This window comes from Eulemur rufifrons, chromosome 17, assembly GCF_041146395.1.
Source record: "Eulemur rufifrons isolate Redbay chromosome 17, OSU_ERuf_1, whole genome shotgun sequence".
Taxonomy (NCBI): Eukaryota; Metazoa; Chordata; class Mammalia; order Primates; family Lemuridae; genus Eulemur; species Eulemur rufifrons.
This window is the reverse complement of record NC_090999.1, coordinates 78,995,600-79,018,280: the sequence shown is the minus strand read 5'-3', so window position 1 is coordinate 79,018,280 and position 22,681 is coordinate 78,995,600. Positions and strand designations below refer to the sequence as shown.

General features: G+C 38.4%; 1 protein-coding gene across 1 annotated transcript in view; it reads left to right on the top strand.

Annotated features, from left to right (window-relative positions):
* The window catches only part of EPB41L4A (erythrocyte membrane protein band 4.1 like 4A), a 234,384-nt gene that overhangs the window by 118,905 nt on the left and 92,798 nt on the right, over positions 1-22,681 (top strand). The window contains exons 3-9 of the mRNA XM_069492153.1: positions 1,108-1,159; positions 6,054-6,132; positions 14,506-14,603; positions 15,789-15,909; positions 17,852-17,939; positions 20,171-20,259; positions 20,945-21,008. Of these exons, the coding sequence (XP_069348254.1) occupies positions 1,108-1,159; positions 6,054-6,132; positions 14,506-14,603; positions 15,789-15,909; positions 17,852-17,939; positions 20,171-20,259; positions 20,945-21,008 (591 nt within the window). The remainder of the gene's footprint in view (positions 1-1,107; positions 1,160-6,053; positions 6,133-14,505; positions 14,604-15,788; positions 15,910-17,851; positions 17,940-20,170; positions 20,260-20,944; positions 21,009-22,681) is intronic.

The following is a 22,681-nucleotide window of genomic DNA, read 5'->3' as shown; positions in this document are numbered from 1 at the left end:
GTGAGAAGTGCTCCTTTATCATTCAGGAACACAAGGAAATGGAAACTGGGCAACTTAGCCCTTGGGGTCCACAACATTTGGCTAGGACAGTGAGGGACAGGTTCCCTCTCTGCCCCCCAGGGCACCCCTCTATCCCTTCGACTGTGTGCTTCTGTGGGAACTTCCAGTGCCCTCTCTGTGCTTTCCCCCCACTGTTCCCACGGATGGAGAGCCGAGGCCAGAGGCTTGTCTCTCCTCTTTCTTTCAGTGATTTTATTTCCCCAAGGTGAGATTTAAAAGAAGGCATCTCCCCAGTGCTCAGGATTCTCCCATCATCGCTTGAAATTCTGTTCATTACAGATTAATTTAAATTAATAGGCAAGTACTTCAAACTGGCTAAAGGCAGCTATTAAGAATGACCCTCAAACCTTAATCATGCCCCGCATGCATTGCCTGAGCCGGGGCTATTCCAAAGACTGTACATGAATTAACTGATTTAATTTGCACAGCAGCCCTATGAGGAGGGTTCAGAGATGTCCGGTCACTTGTCCCAAGTTACATGGTGATGATGAGGGGAGAGTCCAGACAGGTCTGCTCTGGGACTCAGGCCTCAGCCACTGCGCAGAGCTGCTTTTCTGGATGCTCAGTGAGGATTTGGTTGAATTTAATTCCTTTCTTCCTAACACCTCACAGCAATCCCTGTAGGGACAAGGCTGGAAGTAAAGAGGGTGAGGATGTTTTAGGGGAGACATGGCTCTAAGAGGAGTTGTGATGGGGGCTTTGGAAAGAGGCTTGGGGGGCATTCTTTGCAGTCATTGTTTTCCCACAAGTAGTAAGAAGCTCTCTCAGAAGCATCTGGATGTTACTGACCTTAAAATCAGTATGATGATCCAACCGAGGACCCAGCAAGTACTGCTGCTCTTCTCCCAACATCACCATTTTCCTCTTCTTTTACTCTTCTAACCGCAGGAAGCTTTTATATATATTTGTGTGTATGTGTGATAGATGAAGTGTTTTGCTTATCAAATATTTAAATGTCGTTTAAATAACATTTTGCAAATATTCTTTGAAGTAAAGGCCAATGAAAAACAACTGATTTCTATAATTGCCCTTTTCTTTCTCACACAGTATTGGCTGGATCCTGCAAAAACCCTTGCTGAACACAAAGAATTGATCAACAGTACGTATTTAATTTTAACTGTGAGGGGGTAGCTTGAAAATGATTACAAAGTCCATGACTAATTGGATGCAGAAATGGGCTATAGTTCTGGAGAGGTGAGTACTAGTACTGGAGAGGTGAGTACTAGTAGAGAGGTGAGTACTAGTACTCGGGTGTAAGAGTGTGGGAATGGGCGTTGTGTGCATTGCGAGGCTCTCTCCAAACTTCGATTAAATTTTAGTTAAATCAGATTCTGAGCGGATCTTAGTCCTTGAATTTGTCCTAGGAGAACCGCTTTCCCTTGGTTTTATCTATGATTTTTCTGTATGCCTGTCTTTAACATTTGACCTTAAAACAGAAAAGGTAGAGAGGCATTGATTTGGGGGGGAAATGACATCTAAGCTTTTAAAGAGTTAGAGTTTCCTGGGTTATGCAGTGGTTTTCTCATTCGGACTACTCAGTTTGCTGAGTTGGTAATTGAGAGGTGCCTTTGTGGCCTGAACAATTACTGCCTTCAGAGAGAGATCGTCCATTTTCACGGGCTAGCTTTTGATTGTATCAATATGAATATTACTAGGAGACTCAGTGTATATTCCTTAATCATTAAGTGTCATTAAGTGTATATTCCTTAATCTTAATTTCCATAACCCAAGTTTTTATTTATAAACACACACATAGGTTCCTTAAGTGTGCAAAAGAATAGTCTTTTTTAAAAAATTGCATTTTTTGGTGGTAAAATACACATAACATAAAATTTACCATTTTAACCATTTTTATGTGCAATGCAGTGGCGTTAAGTCATTCACATTGGTGTGCAGCCATCACCACTATCTATCCCTGAGACTTTTTCATCATCTTAAACTGAAGTTCTACCTGTGAAACCATTTTGTTTAACTGTGTAAATTGCTAATTAAAACCTAGTGCGGTTCTTCTGGCCTCTATTACTCCCATTCTGAGTCTGTAAGTCTGCACTTCCCGTGTGTATTGGCTCGTTTCCTGTAGCGCTTGGGTGAGGCTTCATGGACCCGAGGGTGGGAACGGAGCTATGCCTCAGAAGGGGGCTGGAAACCAGGCACTACCACGTCATCAGAAAGTACCATTTCTCTTTCTCTCTGCTTTTCTCTCTCTGTGGTGGCAACCACTGGAGTTTACGGGTTACAGCCCTAGCCCATTTGAGCCAATTAAAAAATACCAGTTGGGGGCCGGGCGCGGTGGCTCACGCCTGTAATCCTAGCACTCTGGGAGGCTGAGGCGGACGGATTGTTTGAGCTCAGGAGTTCGAGACCAGCCTGAGCAAGAGCGAGACCCCCATCTCAACTAAAAATAGAAGGAAATTAGCTGGACAACTAAAAATATATAGAAAAAATTAGCCGGGTGTGGTAGCGCATGCCTGTAGTCCCAGCTACTCAGGAGGCTGAGGCAGGAGGGTTGCTTGAGCCCAGGAGTTTGAGGTTGCTGTGAGCTAGGCTGACTCTATGGCACTCTAGCCTGGGCAACAGAGTGAGACTCTGTCTCAAAAAAAAAAAAAAAAAAAAACCAGTTGGAAAATTAGAAAAAGTTCAAGAATGATGATTTTAAAATGAACTCACAGGTTTCCTTTGTAAGAAAAAAGTTGAGATTTCAATCAAGGTGATGAAGAAAAATGTAAATTATTTTAAGGTCTGTTATTAAATTGTTCCTAAACATACTTAAAGGATCTGTTTATTCATATGGTATAAAATATTTTATTTAAATATCACTTGATTCAATGACTTTTTCATCTTGAAAAATATAATACTGTTAAAAATTAATACAATAAGAGTAAAATGCTGGTATTACAATTGAAGAAATATTAGTAACTGAAGAATATTTATATTTCATCTCATGAAATTGTTTGATAGTGAAGGCAAATGGCTATTAAACCTCCAGTACGTTAGTCAGGGGTATCTGTACAAATGACAAAACGTTTGCTAGTCACCAGAATTCTCGCAGGTAAGTCTTGATTTATCTACCCTGAGCTAATGGGAAACTCTTTATCATTGAAGTCCTCAAAATTAGTCTCCACAAAAGGTATTTTAGGGAGTTTCCCATTTCTGCATCCTGTATTTTTTGCTGAAGTGAAGCAATATTAACCTCACTTCACATAAGGGTTTCATACTGTTGAGTCTGTGGAATGACATGGATTCAAAATAATAACTTAGTAATTTGCATCAGTAGCACCTGATTTTTGTAGTCAGTGTTATGACAGGAATCCAGAAAATACCTGGCTAGATGTACCCTTGCTCCAAAATGTCCACTTCCATAGCCTTTGATTGCTCTATGAAATAATGATATAGAGATATATATGAGAGTATTTGCTTACTCTGAAGGTATTATTATTATCTTTTACCCTGAGAGGGTGTATAGAATAGTGCCCAAAAAAGCACTGATCTTTAGATATTAGCAAGTTTGGTTTTCTTCCCTGTGATTTTAGGCAAATTGCTTAAATCCCTGGAGCTTCACCTGCCTGGCATGTGTTGACTGGTGGTGGTGGTTGTATGGTATCTGGTGTTGTGTTGAATCCAATCTTTATGAAACATTTTTGTACATTATCATATATATCTAAATATAATATACATTATATATATTAAGAACACAGCCATTTTTTATGTGAATGGGAAATGGAGGGCTGATTTGAGCCAAAATTCCTTAAAGAAAATTAGGTAAAACCAAATGTTTTTCATTGTGTATTTTCAAACTTCTGCTTGACTGCCCATCACTGACCACATTTGAAATGGCTGGGCTTGGGGAATAGGGGTAATCTGTCATGTCCCAGAGAACGGAAGCAGCTCTGGGTCTGGAGAAGGCCTCTTCCCTCTGCGCACTCTCGGCATCTGTGCTCCTCCCCGCCCCCTAGGTGCCAACCCAGGCGCCTGCGGGCACAGGCAGACCCATCTGCTCAGGGACACACAGCTTGATGGACACAGATGGATCAGCTGGGGCTGGACTTCCTGGCTCTTCTAAATATTTAATAGTCTGCGCCTCGCTGACATCTATGTTCAGGATTAGAAGTGCATTTGTCAGAAATACAAACATGGTGGTTAAGTAAACATAAAATTTGAACATGTGGAATCAATTCTAATAAGAAATTCTAGCAGTTTCTTTTAAAATTTAGTTTTTTAAAAAGCTTTAGCTTAAGGAATGCCTTACACAGGAAGGGATAGATGAGGGAAGGGGGGTGAGGGCCCTTGTCTTGTCTTCTGAATGCCAGGAACAGGGCTTTGGGGTGCTACAGACATAAGCGTGTGTATGTACTAATAACAAGTAATATAGCTTGTGTGTTATAAATGCATTATATCTTTGTTACTTGTTGTATTTAATTTCCTTTCCCTCACTTCTAAATTTGTGACTTTATTTACTCAGTTGAAAATAAAAATAGCAAGATTGGAGTTACTTTATGTCAATTACACAGTATCAGTGACTTTTACTAAAGAGCATGTTTGACTTCTTTTTTATTTGTGTGGGAAAGTTTTTGTTGAAAAAAAATTAGCAAGTGTGACCACTAATTGGTATACCAGGTGACAAATCTTTTTAAAAATAAAGCATATTAGATTTCTTTACTGCACAGCTTAGAAGCATGCAGTTTTGGAAACGGTGCACATTGGATTCATACCTTCTGAAATTGAAATAGAAATACTTCTAGTAAAAGCATAATATGATGTAGTTGTCACCCAAGAAGCTTTGTCTTCTTGCACAATATGAGTTTATTTTATATTTGCCCACATATATGATTTTTTTGGTAGACTTAGTTCTTCTGTGTGTGATAAATGCATGATATGAGAAATGTCTTTTTAAATATGTAAGAAAGTATTTTTAGATTAAGATAAGTTTATGGCCTGGTGTGGTGGCTCACTCCTGTGATCCTAGCACTCTGGGAGGCCGAGGTGGGAGAATTGCTTGAGCTCAGGAGTTCGAGACCAGCCTGAGCAAGAGTGAGACCCCATCTCTACGTAAAATAGAAAAATTAGCAGGGTGACATGGCGTGCACCTGTGTTCCCAGCTACTCAGAGGCTGAGGCAGGAGTTTGAGGTTGCTGTGAGCTAGGTTGATGCCACTGTACTCTACCCAGTGTGACAGAGTGAGACTGTCTCAAAAAAAAAAAAAAATAGATTAGGAATGAAAGAAATGTTATTCCTAATTCTTTTTTATAGCCTCACTCATTATTTTTTCCTTAAGGTAAGAGATGTATGTACATAAGAAAATTCTACCTAATGAATTAAAGATAGATAGTGTCTAGTCCCTCTTCCCAGGGTTTGCCACTGTTAGTAATTTCTTGTGTATTCTTCCAGAAGAAAAGAAAACAACATGTATTAACTGATGCTTTTTCACAAAAGGGAATACAGATTGGTGATCTTTCCCACATCCGCACATGCAGATCTCCCCCTGTTTAAACATTTGCGTATCATATATATGTCCTATGGTTGTGGTTGACTTAAACAGTACAACGGTTGCTCAGCATTTAGGCTCTTTCCAGCTTTTTGCAGGTAGGTTTTAAAAAATTTTTTGTGATAAAGTGATAGGTGGATGGCTTTTAGAACCACATATTTTGTTTGTCAATACTCTTTCTTCATTGTGAAAAAATTAATTATATAATAGAAAATTTGAAAAATATAAAAAAATTGTTCATAACCTACCTCACCAACCAGAGATAGAACCAGCAACATTACGGTGTATTGGCCCTTTTTTCTGTGTTAGTGTATGTGCACACACACATGTGCATATACGTATGGTTGAGGTCCTGCTACCATAGTTCTGAGCCCTGTTTTTCTTATCTTATGTTTTCTTGTGCCTTTAGAAATTTTTGGTGAGTGCTGTTGTGAATAGTTGTATAATATTATACTACTACTTTGACTAATTTATAATTTTAGTGAAAATTAATTTCTATTTTTTATTTTAGCTGGACCTCCATATACTTTGTATTTTGGTATTAAATTCTATGCTGAGGATCCATGTAAACTTAAAGAAGAAATAACCAGGTATGATATTGACTTTGTTTTTGAACAGATACATGCATGGAATACACAAAAGGCTTTATTTAAAGCCAAGTAAAATTGGGTAAAACATTTGAATGTGTGTCTACCTGTGTTTTGTAGTGTACCTCCTGTGAGAGTTAAATTCAAAGCAGCATTGCACAAGGCAGATCAGTGTCTGATGATAGATGTGTTTGAAAAAAGGGCATGAACCTGGGTGACATGATGATAGATTTTGCATCTGCTGTGATGAGGTCTTTCTGTATCTTCATTGTTAAGCAGGCTTTGTATTCATGTAAGAGTAGTCGTTTGAACTGCCTAAAGGAAGGATATTTTGATGCTCAGTTTGTATATGTTAATATACATTTGAAGAGTCAGTTATTTCTCTCTAATTGGTTGTAGCTTAAATATCAGCTATCCAGGTATTTCATTTATCTGTCTAGTAATAAAAAGGTAATTGTTTTTAGTATTAAGAAAGGAGAGAAAAGACCAATATTTTAATGTATTACTTTACCTTTCTCATCAAATATCTGATTTCGGTTAAGGCAGGATTTCCAGTTGGTATTGATTTAGATTGTCAAAATAGTCCTTGTCAACATCTGAAAGTAGCTTATAAAGAGCAGACAGTAGTGTTATGTTTTAACTTATTCCACTAGTGACCTATCTGCATGTAGTTGCAAAAACAAAATCGTTTTCTTTTTTTTTTTTTTTTTTGAGACAGAGTCTCGCTCTGTTGCCCAGGCTAGAGTGAGTGCCATGGCGTCAGCCTAGCTCACAGCAACCTCAAACTCCTGGGCTCAAGCGATCCTCCTGTCTCAGCCTCCCGAGTAGCTGGGACTACAGGCATGCACCACCATGCCCGGCTAATTTTTTCTATATATATTTTTAGCTGTCCATATAATTTCTTTCTATTTTTAGTAGAGATGGGGTCTCGCTCTTGCTCAGGCTGGTCTCGAACTCCTGAGCTCAAACGATCCGCCCACCTCGGCCTCCCAGAGTGCTAGGATTACAGGCGTGAGCCACCGCGCCCGGCCACAAAATCGTTTTCTCTCACTTAACTCTAAGTGGTCAGTTTTCTCTGTGAACTATTATGGTGGGCTCAATAAAGCCTAATATATTACTAAAAAAAAAATTGAAAATTGTGTCTTTGATAACTAAGGCAGTATGTGGTTTTGTTTCTATTCCATCTTTTCATATTTCTCCTCAGACCTTCTTTTGTCTTTATTCTAGAATACACATGGAAGAGTGAGAAAAGGGTAGGCTAATTGGACCTTTTTCATCCCACTCTGAAGTGCCATCTCCAGGCCTCACTTTTAGAATCACCCAGATGTCTTCCACTGTCACACTGTTAGGGAGCACTTTGAGAGGGGAGCGTGCCAGTTCACTTTCCCAGCGCACACGTCTTTGGGAGATTGGCCATTGGAGTTGGGAGATGTTGGGGGGGGTATTTACATTAGAGTTTCAAGGGGAAATTGAATCCAAGTGGTATAAAAATACATTTATGTCCATAACTCATCAGGGAATTGCATGGGAACAACACTTTATTAAAATGCACTGAGGCTGGGCACGGTGGCTCACGCCTGTAATCCTAACACTCTGGGAGGCCGAGGCGGGTGGATCGCTCGAGGTCAGGAGTTTGAGACCAGCCTGAGCAAGAGCGAGACCCTGTCTCTGCTAAAAATAGAAAGAAATTATCTGGACAACTAAAATATATATATATATAAAAAAAAATTAGCTGGGCATGGTGGCGCATGCCTGTAGTCCCTGCTACTCTGGAGGCTGAGGCAATAGGATCGCTTAAGCCCAGGAGTTTGAGGTTGCTGTGAGCTAGGCTGATGCCAAGGCACTCACTCTAGCCCGGGCAACAGAGTGAGATTTTGTCTCAAAAAAAAAAAAAAAAAAAAACACGCAATGAGTCTTTCATTTTTGAGGTAGTACTTTCTCTATGCCTCAATTTCCTCAATTGTAAAATTGGAGATGTACCTGTCTCATAGGTTTTTTTAAGTATTAAATGGAATAATATCTATAAAGCTCCTATACTTGTGTTTGACTCATAGTAATTGATAAGTGTTAATAGTTATGGTTTCATTCTTTCCTTCTGGGAGTGCAGTACCTCTTAAATGGGGGTTAAGTTTCAAATATACTTGAGTTAGTGTTAAGAAGCGGGGGGCGGGGAAGATGAATGTTTCATAACATATTACTTCACCTTTGTTCACCACATATTAACAGTGAACAGAAATTTCCCTTCAGAATCTACTGATGCTCATTAACAGAATACATGGATTTATGTATAATATACAACCCCACAATGTTTTCAATACAACCAGTTTTCCTGAAGAATTATACCAGCTCATGCAGTTAAGGACAAGATGACATAGTTAGCTTACAGTTAGTGTCCATGATCTATAATAATTTATTTTATTTTTTGCCGAAAACATATAGCTGAATTTAGGTAAATTAAATGTGCATTTAATGTGATATCACTATATTCCTGTTATTAGTATGTGCTAAAGATACAGTCATTGATTTGTATGAATATGTTAACTTTTATGGACCAGAAAAAGAGAATCAATTACATAAGATAATTTTGGCAAAAGCAAAAACTGAAACCAAAAAGCAAAATTCCCTAATATATGCTATTAAAGGGAAAGTATACTTAGGCTAGCATTTTCAAATTGAGTGTTTATCTTGATTCAGTTCTTTGGAAAATTGTTCCAGCCCACTCTGTATCGGCTATTAGGTTGTTTGCAGTTTTTTGATATGAAAGATAATGCTATCATAATCATGCCAATATGTAATTTTCCATGTATATAGCTTTTTTTTTTAACATCTTACTGTTTCATGCATATTGTATGGACCTCTTTCACTACCTCACCCATTTTTTTACTCCTACATAGTATTCCATAATTTATTTAATCATGACCTTACAGATGGCCACCTAAATTGTTTTCTTTTAATTATAGATTATGCTACAGAGAATCTTCTCATGCACATATATGGTCTTAATAGAGGCAATATTCCAGAAGGACATTGTATTTAGGAAAAAAAGACCAGGGTTGAATAGGATACACAAGAAAATAAAGTCTCAGATTATGAAAAATGTTAGTTAATAGAATCATATTAACTTGGAGTTCCTTCTTATGTGTTCTAAAATGTTTTCTATAATAAATGAAATTGGGAGGACTTTGAGGCCAGATATTGTAAACTCCATCCTTGCAGAACATTTCTGACACATCAGCCAGCTGCTTCTTAAATGCTTTTAGATAGGGAACTTTACTGCCTTGAAAAGCAGTAAGAAATTCAGTTAAGAAGTAAGAATTTTCTGATATTTCTCCCGTCAGGGCTAGGTTTTCTTTCTAGGTCTATGAAGAATAAATCTAATCTCTTTTCTCTTCATCAGTACTTTAAGTAATTTGTGTCCTCTGAGTTCTGTTATTTTTAGTCCTAATTCAAAATATTATGACATTCTTCCCTGTATTATGTGTCCTTCGTCGCTCTATATCTACAGATTTGCTAAGTGTAACACACACATTGGTTAAGAAGATACAGGCTGTGGAGTCAGACAGGCTGGGGACTGCATCCTTGTTCTGTCATTCACGAGTTGTGTAATACTAAGAAGATGGCATAGCCTTTTCTAAAGTCTGTTTTCTCTTCTGTATAATGGAATGATAGTATTTCTTCAAGAAGATGACTGGACGGATTTTTAAGATAATACATGTGACATACTTACCACACTGCAAAAGTGTAAGTGTTTAGTGATGCTAAAGATAGCTCAAATGGAAATGATGATGATTAGATTTTCAAATTGCTGATTGAAAAATTAGGAAAAGACCTGAGCTAGGTCTTTTGGATTTAAGTCAGTCAATTAGAACTTTCCAGGTGTAGGTGTTCATTTAACTACAAATCATCCCACTACTGCCCTGTGGCCTGCATTTATTGCATTTGTATGTCAAGACAGAATTCACTTACTACTTCTCCATTTAGCATCTCTCTGGAGCACCATATTCCAGTGTGCTGAGTAAAAGGAGATTCAGTGATGCCCAGGGACAGGTCAAAAAGAAAATAATGTTAGTTCCTTCATAACAAATACTTTTTAGCTTCTAAAACCAGGTGTTTGGTTTTTTAGTTTGTTTTTATAACATGTATAGCATTTTGGTTGGGATTGACATTAAGTTCACCTATGCTTCCTCTTTTTGTAACACATAATCTTTCCCCTGAGATTAACTTGTTTTAGTTTCTTTACTTTCTGAGTGACCTTCGGTCATGTGCTCCTTCTTTCAGTGAAGAGAATGGTCCTTATCTACCTGGGAGTTGAGGTGAGGGTTACATTCCATTATGGGTTCCTTTAATGCAGAAGGAATTTGTGAGCTTTAAAGGACTATATAAATGTAAAGTGATGTTACTGCTGTTTATTTCCATATTTTAGCCATCAGTTTTAAACTTCGGAGGTGAAAGTGTTGTTCCTGATTTTTGTTACTTTCTCTTGAGAGTTCCTGAATACTTTCTCTACTGATGTTCTTCTAAGTCATACTTGCCATTTTCCCACATTATTCAATATTACTTTGTTATTTAAATATTTCCTTCTATTCCTCGCATTGAAGTTTTGTCCAGACTGTTTAGGTGACTAGCGAATGCGGTGCTCCCCGTCTTTGTGGGTTGAAGAAAACAATCTTGCTCTTTATTACTTTCGGTGTGCCAGTGTGCGTAGGGACTCTCTTCTCTTTCACATTCACGTAACCCTGGAAATCAACCTTCTCCCTGTCCCCACGTCCTTCAGTTTCTTCACCAGGCTCTCTGGTCGTTGGAAGGTGCACTTTAAGCTGCTCTGGTGTGAGCATTCGTGTCTGTTTTTGGCCATGAAATCTCATGGGGGCCTTCTGTTTTTGCGTTCCTGGAAGAGCAGGATCTCTCTGCGCCTTCTTTAAACAAGTTTTCTTTGCCCATTTTTTTGCTGCTGATAATTGCTAAATTGTTAATGGTCCTCAACAACTTGTACATCTTGGTGTCAATTCAGCTTTTTTCAATGAGCACCAGGTAAACATAAAACTGTGAGGCTAGTATTTCAAGCCCCTTTATTGTGTTGAACTGATGGTGGTGTTGTGGATAGTGTGGGAGACTGAATGCAATGTAGGAAGACAGTGCATATACATCAGGATGTTAATTTACGTAAGACTGTAACCAGAAATTGCTTTATGAACCCTCTGCTTTGCCCCACAACGTGTTCTGGAAATTTCTTTGTTAAGTAGATCATTAGTATTCAGCACTTTTTTCTCCAGTGGGGTATAATGTAACTAGAGTCACAATATAATTTATTTTTCAAACCCTGATTTTTTAGAGAATGTAGAGGAGAGTTATTAACAATTACGCCTGTATAATAGGCATAAACTAATACTATCATAGGCAAACTGGGATTATAGGTTCACCCAAACCAGAGATAAACAAGGACTCAAGCATTCAGTCATAGCTTTAATCAGAATGACACAGGAGGAATGACCCAGAAACTCTAAATTTTTGTGATTTAAATAAAATATTAAATTTTAAGTCCCGCAAAATAGATAAAATAAGTTAATATATACAGTTAATTTCAAATAAGCCCTGAGTGACTATAGTGTTTAGCATATGATTTTACTTTAACATACATTTGTCTTTTATGAACCAATGAGATGCTTGTTATAATAAAAATTAATCAAATTTTAAATTAAAAATAGTTTGCTTTCATTGATTTTTGGTGGGATTTTTAAGGCAGTGACTTACACATCTCTAGCATCTTTAAAAGGCAGGCTTCCTGGGGAAGTTTGAATAGGTGCTCCTTTTGTTTTTTCATGAATTTTTCATACAGCAAAAAAGTTCATGGTTTTTTTTTTATATCTATCTATCTGTTCATCTATATAGCCATCTACCAAATCAGCAAGTATTTATTGAGCAGCTACTATGTGCTGAGCCCTATGTCCTGGGAATGCAATCACCAATGTGAATACAGTTTCTGTTTCTTTGTATCTTTTTTTGTCTTTCTGTGTTTCAGCTCTGTCTTTGATTTTTCATCTCCTTCTGTTTCTCTTTCCCTTTGTCTTTTAAACAAATGCCTGTTTCTGTATTTGGCAAGGGGTTTGACTATCTAGTCAGATGTTATGAAAGTCTTAACAGAGGCAGAGATATACATTTGTGACTCATTTCTTTAATTTTTTAAAATTTTATATTTATCTTTTTTTAATACGTTTGCCACATTTGACGAATGGACCCCATTGTAACAAAAGGGCCTGTGACCCATTTCTTTAAAACGAAAATACACTTCAGGAAAAGAAATTTGAAGTGTACCAATAGAGAAGGAGGGTGTAGTAAAATCCAAGTTTCCTGCCAGCAGTGGTAATTCTAGCGAATGTCTCGTTAGTTGATCGGTTTTTGCATTTAAGTTCTCCTAATATCTCACTTTGCTGTTCTCCTCTCCAAGAGGAGCACAGACAATCACTATAAAGTGATTTGTTATCCCTGGTGAGCATTCAGGGAATGAAAGGCAGTCAAGAAGGGTTGGAAAAGGGGGTGCAAATTAGGTAGCGGGGTGGTCACTGGTAAGCCATGAGAGATTTGGCCGAAGACATAAGCAGAAGTCTTATCAGCTATCTTAAGGAGCTTGAACTACATCCTGCAAAGGGAAGTCTTTCAAGGCATTTTTATCAAAGGTGTGCCATGATCCTGTTTATCTCTTAAAAATCCTGCTTACGTCGGGGGAGGACTGGAAGAGCGATAAGTATGCACAGTGGCAGACCGTTTGAGAGGCGGTTTTAGAAATCTAGGAGATACTGACCTACACTAGGGGACGGGGAGAAAAGTATGGATTCCATGAACAGCGTATTTGGTGATTGAAAGTGGGTACTGGTTACACATTGTTCCCAGGTTTCTTTTACTTGGGCATCTGAAGTTGGTGGTGCCATTTGCTGAAATGGGCAGTGAAGACCCAGGGATATTGTATCTGAGGTTTTCTCTCAGGCCTGTGACTACAAATCAAACTTGATATCAATCTTGTAGTAATAATCAGGGTAGCATCTAACATTGATACCCTGACTAAGGGCTTCGGTTGTGAGCATTTGGAGAAGAGATAGTCATCACAGCTGACTTTTATAGTTCATTTTCTTTTTCTCTGCCACTCCCAATGAAATCAAGAGTCATTTTGCAAAGAAAGAAATCACGAAAGAACAGCCTGAAGTGTGTGAGTGTGTGCACGTGTGTGTAAGTGATAGCGTCCGAGGATAGTATTGATGGTTCATAAACCTCTGGCCCCTCTCAGTCCAATGGCAGAAAGGCTGAATAAGAGAGAAAAACAAACAAACAAAAAACCCTGGCTAGTCAAGGTTGCACAACACCCTGATTGAGAGAGTTCCAGGGTTGGATTGCTTGGGTTCCAGTTCTAGCTCTGCTGCTTAATTAGTTGTGAGATCCTGAACAAGTTACTTCATCTCTCTGTGTCTATCAGTTTTCTCATCTGCAGAATGGAGAAACTACTAATACTGATTTCATTTTAAAATTCTTACCTAAGTTATTGTAGGTAAAATACTTATGAGTATCTTTATTTATGATGTTTGGAACAGTGGCTGTTACAGTCTGTTACTGTAACAGAATTTCTTTTAGCAACATTGAGCAAAACTTCAGATAATGGGCAGTGTGTTAGTAAGTGGGAGGATTGATGAGGTTGTACTGTGATGACCTTTTTGTCCTGTGTATGTGATTTTAGACCCTGTAGAGCAGTGGTCCCTAACCTTTTTGGCACTGGGGACCGTTTTCATGGAATCCAGATTTTCCATGGATCCCGGTTGGGGAGGGGGGATGGTTTTGGGATGATTCAAGCGCATCACACCTATTGTGTAATTTATTTCTATTATTATTACATTGTAATATATAATGAAATAATTATACAGCTCACCATAGGTTGGGGACCCTTGCTGTAGAGAACACACGTAGTATAGGTTGGGTCCTTGCGATTTCTTCCTCTCAGAAAGAGCGTGCTGCAGTGGCAGTGGTGGTAATGGCAGGAGCAGCTTATGTCTAGCCTTCACGTGAACCCCATTAGGCGTCTGCTGTCAGCTCTCCTGACGGTGCAGTGGGGAGGTGGGTGCTGGAGCGGCTGCAGAGGTGTGAGCAGCAGCGCTGAGAGGCAAGCCAGGCCGTCTAACTGGAGAGCCTGTCCTTTGTAGCCACAGCCTGATTGCCTCTGTGAGGTCTGTTTAAATAGTCCCTGTTCACTCAACAGCCCCCTCACACCAGCGTGGAGGGGGGCTTTATTTTAATGGAAGGTGAATAGTTGTTAGCTTTGATTATCAGTGTCTGAAACTTCAGGTCTGAGTATCGTAAGAGATCGTTAATCTCTTTTTCCCATTTCTCTTTCAGATATCAGTTTTTCTTGCAGGTGAAGCAAGATGTCCTTCAGGGCCGGCTGCCCTGCCCTGTCAACACTGCCGCTCAGCTGGGAGCGTACGCCATCCAGTGTAGGTTCCACTTAAGCATACTGGCTTCAGAAATGTCTGGAGGAAATATTTGAATTTTTATTTGTAAGCAAGTTTATATATGAAATCCCTTATCAACTGACATTTTGCTAAAAAAAAATTAAATTTTGTTAGAATTCAAGTTCTGATCAGTGTCTTTGGAGCAGGTAAAAAGGGAGCCATTTACACATCCCTTGTAGTAGTAGGTTGTGTGGGGTTTTAGTCGCAGGAATAGCACTGATTCTCAGTGAAGTGAAAGGCCTAACGATGTGTTCTATTGCACATCCCACCTTCCCACCTGAGATCACTGATCACCACCCAGGCTGTTAATGTCTTGGAAATCACACTGCTTCTGGGCTGCTGTTGCGATGACTCCACGCAGCCAGGTGCCAATGCAGGCTCAGAGTGGGCGGACATGTGGGCTCTCAGCATCGAGGCAGTGCCCATGTGGGCCAGCTCCGGGTTGTGTTGTCATTTTGGAGACTAAGGCGGAGATTATTTTTTCTAATAATTATTGGACACTTCCTAAGAATCAAGCTGGGCATGGGTGGAATAAGACAGCATGGTCCTTATGTTTGTGTCACTTGCAGACCAGAAATAATCTAGAGGAAATATCCTAGTGTCACATAGATGAACTGGGTTGGGGCTTGCAAGGTAGATTAACATAGGAAAGAGCTTTTTTATGAGAGTAATATGGTGAGCTCTCTGGTTGCATTTTGCTTCTTTTGTGTAAACTGTAATGGGATATGTGTGCAGCATTGTATTATGTTTCCCTGGCTATTACTTGGGGCAAAGACACATTTTGAATCATATGCTCCATCTCTTGGTGTCATTGTCTGAGAGGATATATTGGGGTCATGGTTGTTTGTCACCTCCAGCATTCCTAATATTTGTACTCTAAATTCTTTTTATAACATTTTCTATAAACTGGTAAGAATAATTGAAACAAAAATGATAATTATAGTCTTTGGGAAAGCAAAGATGTAGAACTTAATGTTTTTAAGTTAAGATTTTGTTGATACCATCCATATATGCTCTTCAGAGTTGTTTTGGTAAAATCGGGTTATATGTGAATTTTTAATATGGCATTGGAAGAAAAATGTTTAAGCATAATAGGAATATTTTCATTCTTGTATTTTAAGGAATAGTTTTCTAAAATGGAAAGAAATTACAATTTTTCTTTTTTAGCTGAACTTGGAGATTATGACCCATATAAGCATACTGCAGGGTACGTTTCAGAGTACCGGTTTGTTCCTGATCAGAAGGAAGAGCTTGAAGAAGCCATAGAAAGGATCCACAAAACTCTGATGTAAGAATCATGTCTTACGTGGCATCTTCTGTCAGCTGTCATCTCACGTTGCTGGCAGGCATAAGAATAGTTTCTAGAATGGTAAATTCTTCACTGTGCCCTGAACGTTCTGGGATTCTTTTTTTTATAGTTTTTTTTTAATTTGCTTTTAACACTAAAATGCTCATTGAAAACTCCAACAATTTAAAAAGTATAAAAGGGAAAGTAAATTGCAGTACCTTAAGTCACCATATTTTTGGTGAATGGCCTTTCAGACCTCTCTCTCTGTGCACAATTTCTCATAGAAAAAATTTATCTTTATAGATTTAGTGTGTTTGTACGATTTTACAAAAGTGGAATCATTCTATTAATACTGTATTTTGAAATTTTTTGCAGTCACCAGTATCTTATGAAGTTTATTTCTATAGCCATAAATGTAATTTATAAACACAAACATTTTTAATGTATTCTGGATTTGCTCTGTCTTAAATATGCAAATTGTTTCATAGTTATAAGCCAAGTCCTATTCAAGCTAAAGCAGTAAATCTGGAAATCACGATGACACCCGTGTGGGGCCTCGGAGGGTATTATGTTAACATCTCATGCACTTCGGAGAGTAGACACACTCCCCTAGTAGGATTTTCAATTAATGGCTTGCAGTGTTGAAGTTATAATTTAATTATGGTTAATTTGGTTAAATCCTTTATGCTGATTAACTTTACTTTATTGCCTCTTATGTAACATTCCCTCTTGAATATGCTTGGTTTCAGATCTATTATAGTTAAGAAAAAAATGTAGAATTAATCTGGTCAACAAAACATGTTTGCCTAAAGGATCTGTTTCAGTGAGCAGAAGCAGAAGTCAACAGCCGAATTGCAATAAGCGAAAAGAGGCTCTCCATCTTGCATATTAGCACGTGCTCGGCGAGAATGCTCTCCAGCCTGATTGTAGGGTCCTTCGTTCCAAGGTTTTGCCGAAGTGGATACTAAGAGAGCTTGTTATATTAATAACATTATGAAAGACTTTGTTTGGCACATTCTGAGAATACTAATTCTACCAGGAGTTTCAAAGTAAAACTATATTTTGAAATCATCAAGGAGCTCTGGGTAAAGGCCCTCAGGTTTTATGTGATGGTGGTGACAGTGTGACTGTCATTTCTAGGAATAAGCTTGTTCTAGGTTTCATAGCTTTCTTGTGTCTACTTTGATGAACATTCTTCATGGATTTCAGAAATATGGTATATTGCTGGGTTTTTCCAGTGTACTGTGGCTGAAACAAAGGAATGCATCAAAGCGGGATTTCTTAATTTCTGTCTCTCCCTTAACTCTTCTATGGAGGTTCCTAGCAGGTGCTCACCCTCTGAATGAATGCTGTTTTCTGTATATTATCAGCAGGGAAGATAATGAGAAGGTTTCTACACTCTGTAGTAAGAAAATGACAATCATTTTTGCAGGTAGTATATGTCAGCTGATATATTTTCAAACTGGATGTGTGCTGAGGAGATGTTGATGTGAGCCCAACCGGGTGATGGGGGGCCCATTCTCTCCACCTCCCCACCACTGTTGGAGTTCCCTTTGCTTCTGATGGAGAGCTGCTGGTGCTCAGGGACATTTTACTCTTTGTGAAAGGGACACTTTTTCATTTGAGTGCATATATTCTCAGTAACCTCTTTGGGGGTTTCTGAAACTGAGAATTTTTAATACATGCTGGGACACTAGGGATGGGCTATAATGAGCAAGAATAGATTTGGTAAATGAAATTAACTTACTATAAGTTATCACCTCAAGAGTATAAAATTTTGTCACTAAGAAGGCAAGGGCCTTCTTGAACTACAAAGATGTATGTTTTCATTAATACAAAGGATTATTTATTTTTCCAGGGAATAAAATGAAGATGGTTTGCATTTCCTGTAAGTGCAGTAGCTACAGTAAAATAAAGTTCTTTGTTTTTGTGCTGGGTCCAGGGGTCAGGCTCCTTCTGAGGCTGAGCTGAATTACTTGCGGACTGCCAAATCCCTGGAGATGTATGGCGTTGACCTCCATCCCGTCTATGTGAGTAACATTTAATTAACACAAAATATTTTAAGCTGATGACATTTTCCTTAAAAAGTCACTGAGACTCCAAAAGGGAAGCTGCAGTCCTGTTGTTTAGCAAGCAGATGATACTTTTTCATCTGTGTTTTTCTAACACAAAGCAGCTCTTGTGTGGATTAAACCCTAATGAGTTTTGCATAAAAATCTGTGATTATATTTTCATGTGTAGAGAACAATTAACTGGGCTTGAAAACACAATCTGGATAGCATCTCCAAAGGGCTTAGCTAAACAATGTCAAAACAATTTAAAATTGGTCTATAATCGATTGTATTAGACAACAGGAGAATTTTCCAAAAATAGATTTTATGGCTGAAAACCATAAGTAAAATTACGTACTAGGTAAAGTAGACATTGGGCAACAGTCCAGGTGCAAAGATTGTTGGTTCTGTGTTGGATGTGCAGGTTCTGTCACTGTGAAGGTTACCACCTGCTATAGGTATTATTATTGCATTAATATAAATTTTTTTCAGATTTTTTTTTTTCAGTGGCTTATGACAACTTGCTGGGTATAGTCAGGGAGCAATTACACTGAATCTGCTTTGAGTGTTCTGGATCCAGGTCTTAACCTTTGAGCCGCTTCTCTTAGGCTATCAGTTGATTGTCCTATACCAGTCAGATTGAAATGCTATTGCCTTTGATTTTGTAAGAGTTGTAGTTAGCAATAGTCATATTTGATTATTTGAGCTGGGTGCCTTATTCTTTATAAGAAATGAATTGCTAAAGAGTACATGTATAGATTGAATTTTTGTCAGTTGGACCATGGAACTCAATTTTTAAGAAACCCTGATAAAACTTTCTGTAATGCAAATAACATTCATGCATTCATTTTCTAATGTGTCTTTTACTGTTCATCAGGGTTTCCTAAAACAAGAAACTATCTCATATTATTTTTAAAGAGGGAAGCATCCCTGAGTATACAGTCAATATAGAAATAAAAGTTAAAGATTGTAGGAAAGTAATGTTTCACTGATACTAGATTTAAATCTCATTTGGTTATTAAATGCTTCATTGTACTGTCCTTTAAGAATACCTCTAAAACTCTGTAGAATCAGCTTTTTCCCTTCTAGCCACATTAATCTTACTAGGTTTTCAGTTTTTTAAAAATAAAATTCCGTAGGATATTTATAAAGGTAATCTGTAAAATGCTTCTGCTTTGTGTCATGCTTATCCTAATTTGTAATCACTTTTTTGTTGGTGGCAGGAATTTGTGGCAAATGAGCTAAATTTATTAGAATCTTCCATACATTCCTTTAAGATTGAATTTTTAGAACTGAAAGTGGCTAACAGCTGGTGTTTTTCTAAAACATTATGTTGTCTTATGTTGTTTATGACTATAACTCTGCAGGCTACTATTTAACTTAGAGCGGAAGTAACTTTAATATAAACAATTCTGTGCATGTCCTTGGTACCCACTCTGTGACTTTTTCATTTCAGGATCCCATTTTCTTAATTGGGATTTATCATTGCCTGGAAGTAAAGGTTCTCTAGTCTTTACCAGAAGAGATTGCATTTTTAAATTTTGAGCAGTCATAAAGTTAAAAGTAGAAGTAGGAGGGAACATGACGGAAACCTTAGAAAATTCAAGTGTGTGGCCGCTGGTGACTGCCTGAATTTTCTGGCGAGGATAGTGGTAGTGGTGAAGCAGACCTCATAATTGTCCACATCAGAGTGTAAAGTCAAGACAAGCCATTTAAGAGCACCCTTGACAGAATCCTGAAGTGGCTCTCAGTCCTTGACTACACAGGAGAATCACCTGGAGCTTTTATGTGTTTTTTGCTACTTTGGCCCCTGCACTAGAGATTCTGATTTAACTGGTTTTGGTAGTACCCAGGCATCAGCGTATTAAGCTGCGTGGGTGATTCCAGTTACTGTGCAGCTGAGATTGAATACCACTCTGTAAGGAACACTGGGTAAGTCCATCAGTGGCCTAATTGGTAGTCCAGGTACCTTTTAATGAACTGAAGTTACAAGTTTGGATTAATACTCAGAAAATTTTCTTAAAAGCTTTGAAAAAAATGAGCAGCAAGTTAGCTACTATCATAGCTTAGCTAGCTTTCTAGGTCAATGTCTTGCAAAAATTAAATCCAATGTTAGTACAACACATTATGTCTGTATGGCCAGCTATGGTTTGACAAAAAGCTTTTATGTGCATAAGTTCACAGTTACAGGCATGTGTTTGTTTTTGCAGGGAGAAAACAAGTCTGAGTATTTCTTAGGATTAACTCCGGTTGGTGTTGTTGTCTACAAGAATAAAAAGCAAGTGGGGAAGTATTTCTGGTAGGTATAACTTGAGTGCAGGGTTGGTATTAAAGTTATGAGACTTGTGTGTCTGTGAAAAAGTTAGGGGAAAGAAAAAACAGGTGCATTTCCAGTGGTTGATTTAAAAAAAAAAAGAATGACATTGGGTGAAAGTTTTCTCTCAGTGCACCTTAGTGTATATGATTCTGGACTCTCTTGGAAGGGAAGCTGTGTGTGGTGGGATTTCCCATCCACTCCAGTGTGTGCCAGCGGGCAGTGAATCCAAGACTGCTCTGAGTTAGCTCTGAATGGGGAAGGACTGCGGAGACTGGGGAGCCTGTGGCCCTGCACCGTGTCTGGGAAGGCAGCACTGCCACAGCCTGGGGATTCCAAGCTTGTTTGTGCATTTTTTTTTTTAAGCCAGTCGAATTTAGCAGTGGGGGGTTGTATACCAACTTCAGTGACAGTAATGTTAATAAGTTCTGATAACCCACTACGATCGGATCAGCCTTGTCTGTGCGTTTAGTGGAGAAACAGGACAATGAGAATGGACTTTTCTTTAGGAGGATGTTCAGAGCAAAGGGCATTCAGGGAACTCTCTACAGTCACACAGCAATATATAAAGGAGCCAATATTCATCTTTTTCCACTGGATACTTCTCTGAATTTCTGAAAAATTAATTCTTACAAACAGCAACAACACCACCATCTGCTTTGTTTTTCAGGCCTCGGATTACAAAGGTTCACTTCAAGGAGACTCAATTTGAACTCAGAGTACTGGGAAAAGATGTAAGTTTTTGTGAGCACTTAGGTGAAATGAGAAGGAGAGTCTTGTGTGCTCATTTATAACTTGACATTGTGAAATAAAACTTCTGTATTGTCTTCAGCTGCAGCCACATGGAACCAGGTTAATTAACCCACATGCATAACTTTTCAAGGAAGGGAAAGGGAAGTGAGTAGAAATGAATAAGATGGTGATGGACAAGTATCATTTTAGTTTTAGCAAAGGAAAACAAAACCCTTCTAGGGCAGAGGAGAGACTAGGAGGTGATTATAATTATCGGTGTAATTACTTTTCAGTGCTGTCTGAAGGTAGGAGTCATATAATCAGAAGGGTATATCCTGCATGTGGGACTGCAAAAACATGTGCTCATTTTACTCTAAAGTAAATTAAACAACCTGTTAGGAGTCACCCTTTGGCTCTTACCCCAGCTGAGCATGATAGACAAACCAGATGGAAATTTTGAATGCTTTCAAGGGAGAATGCAAGATGAGAATGCAAAAATGTTGACCGTCACTCTGCAGCTTGGCAGTGTCCTCTGGGAGTTTTTGAGTAGTGGGCACAGTATTTGTTGGAGCCTGGGTGTGCTTTCATGCCTTGACAGGTAGCTTTGAGGAAACTGGTCAAAAGAAGGCAAGGATGCGAAAGCTTCTTTTGATCCACCTATGAAAATAATGCTCCCTTGAAGTGCTATTACTGTAATCCATATGTTATGGGATAAATGAGTAAAAATGTGACATGTAATCCATATTTATAGGATATGAGAGTGAAGATATGTAGGAGAATCCATCCTTCTGCCTCTTTGATACTAACTTATGCAGAACAAAAACTAAGTGAATGGAGTTGATTTTCTTGATGTTCAAAAAAAAAAGAAAATCGGTGCTTATGCATCCAGATGTTGAGGCACAGGAACTATAGCTGCAACTACAGCTGGGACCTGGTACGTGGCAGAACACCTCACGTGAAGGAGGAATTCAGTACCTGTCTGTTGAATGAATGATCAGTGAACAAGTGGTGTGCTGAGACACTGTGTACTGCCAAACGGAAAACCTGACGCTACTATTGGTTCTCCTTCTAGAAAAAAGTATTATCCCACCCCAAACTAAATGGCATGCTGCCATGTACTGATAAAGCTGGATTTTGAAATGAGTTTTAACTTGTAAAGAAGGGAAACTCCATGTTTTTAAAGAAATGACCGTCCAAAAGCTGCATTGTAGTTCTTCATAGTCTAGTTTGGAGGAAATCCAGTATGTTCAACTCCTGATTAGACTTGTCAATCTTGAAAGATGTGCTAATGTAAGACTGAATTAAAATCATTCAAAAACTAGAATAGCTAATTAGATAGTAGGGTTATGTAGTTTTCTCCCTGTCCTGCCATTAGGTTCCCATGAAGAACAAGATCTGTTAAATATATTGAAAATAATGTTTCATGTTTTTTAGCAGAATATGGTAATAAAAATAAGACTTTGATGGAAGCATTACTGTTATTCAAAGTATTCTCTCCCCTTACACCTGTTATTTTTGTGAGTGAGGTCCTTTGGTGAACTACTATTATGTTATTACAATGTCTTAAAATGTATGTTTACTACTGGCTCAAGATATATATTTGGTAAAGTCACAGCTAACTGGAACTGTCAACTTCTTAGACTTCATTATTAGGCAAAACAACAGCAACAAAATG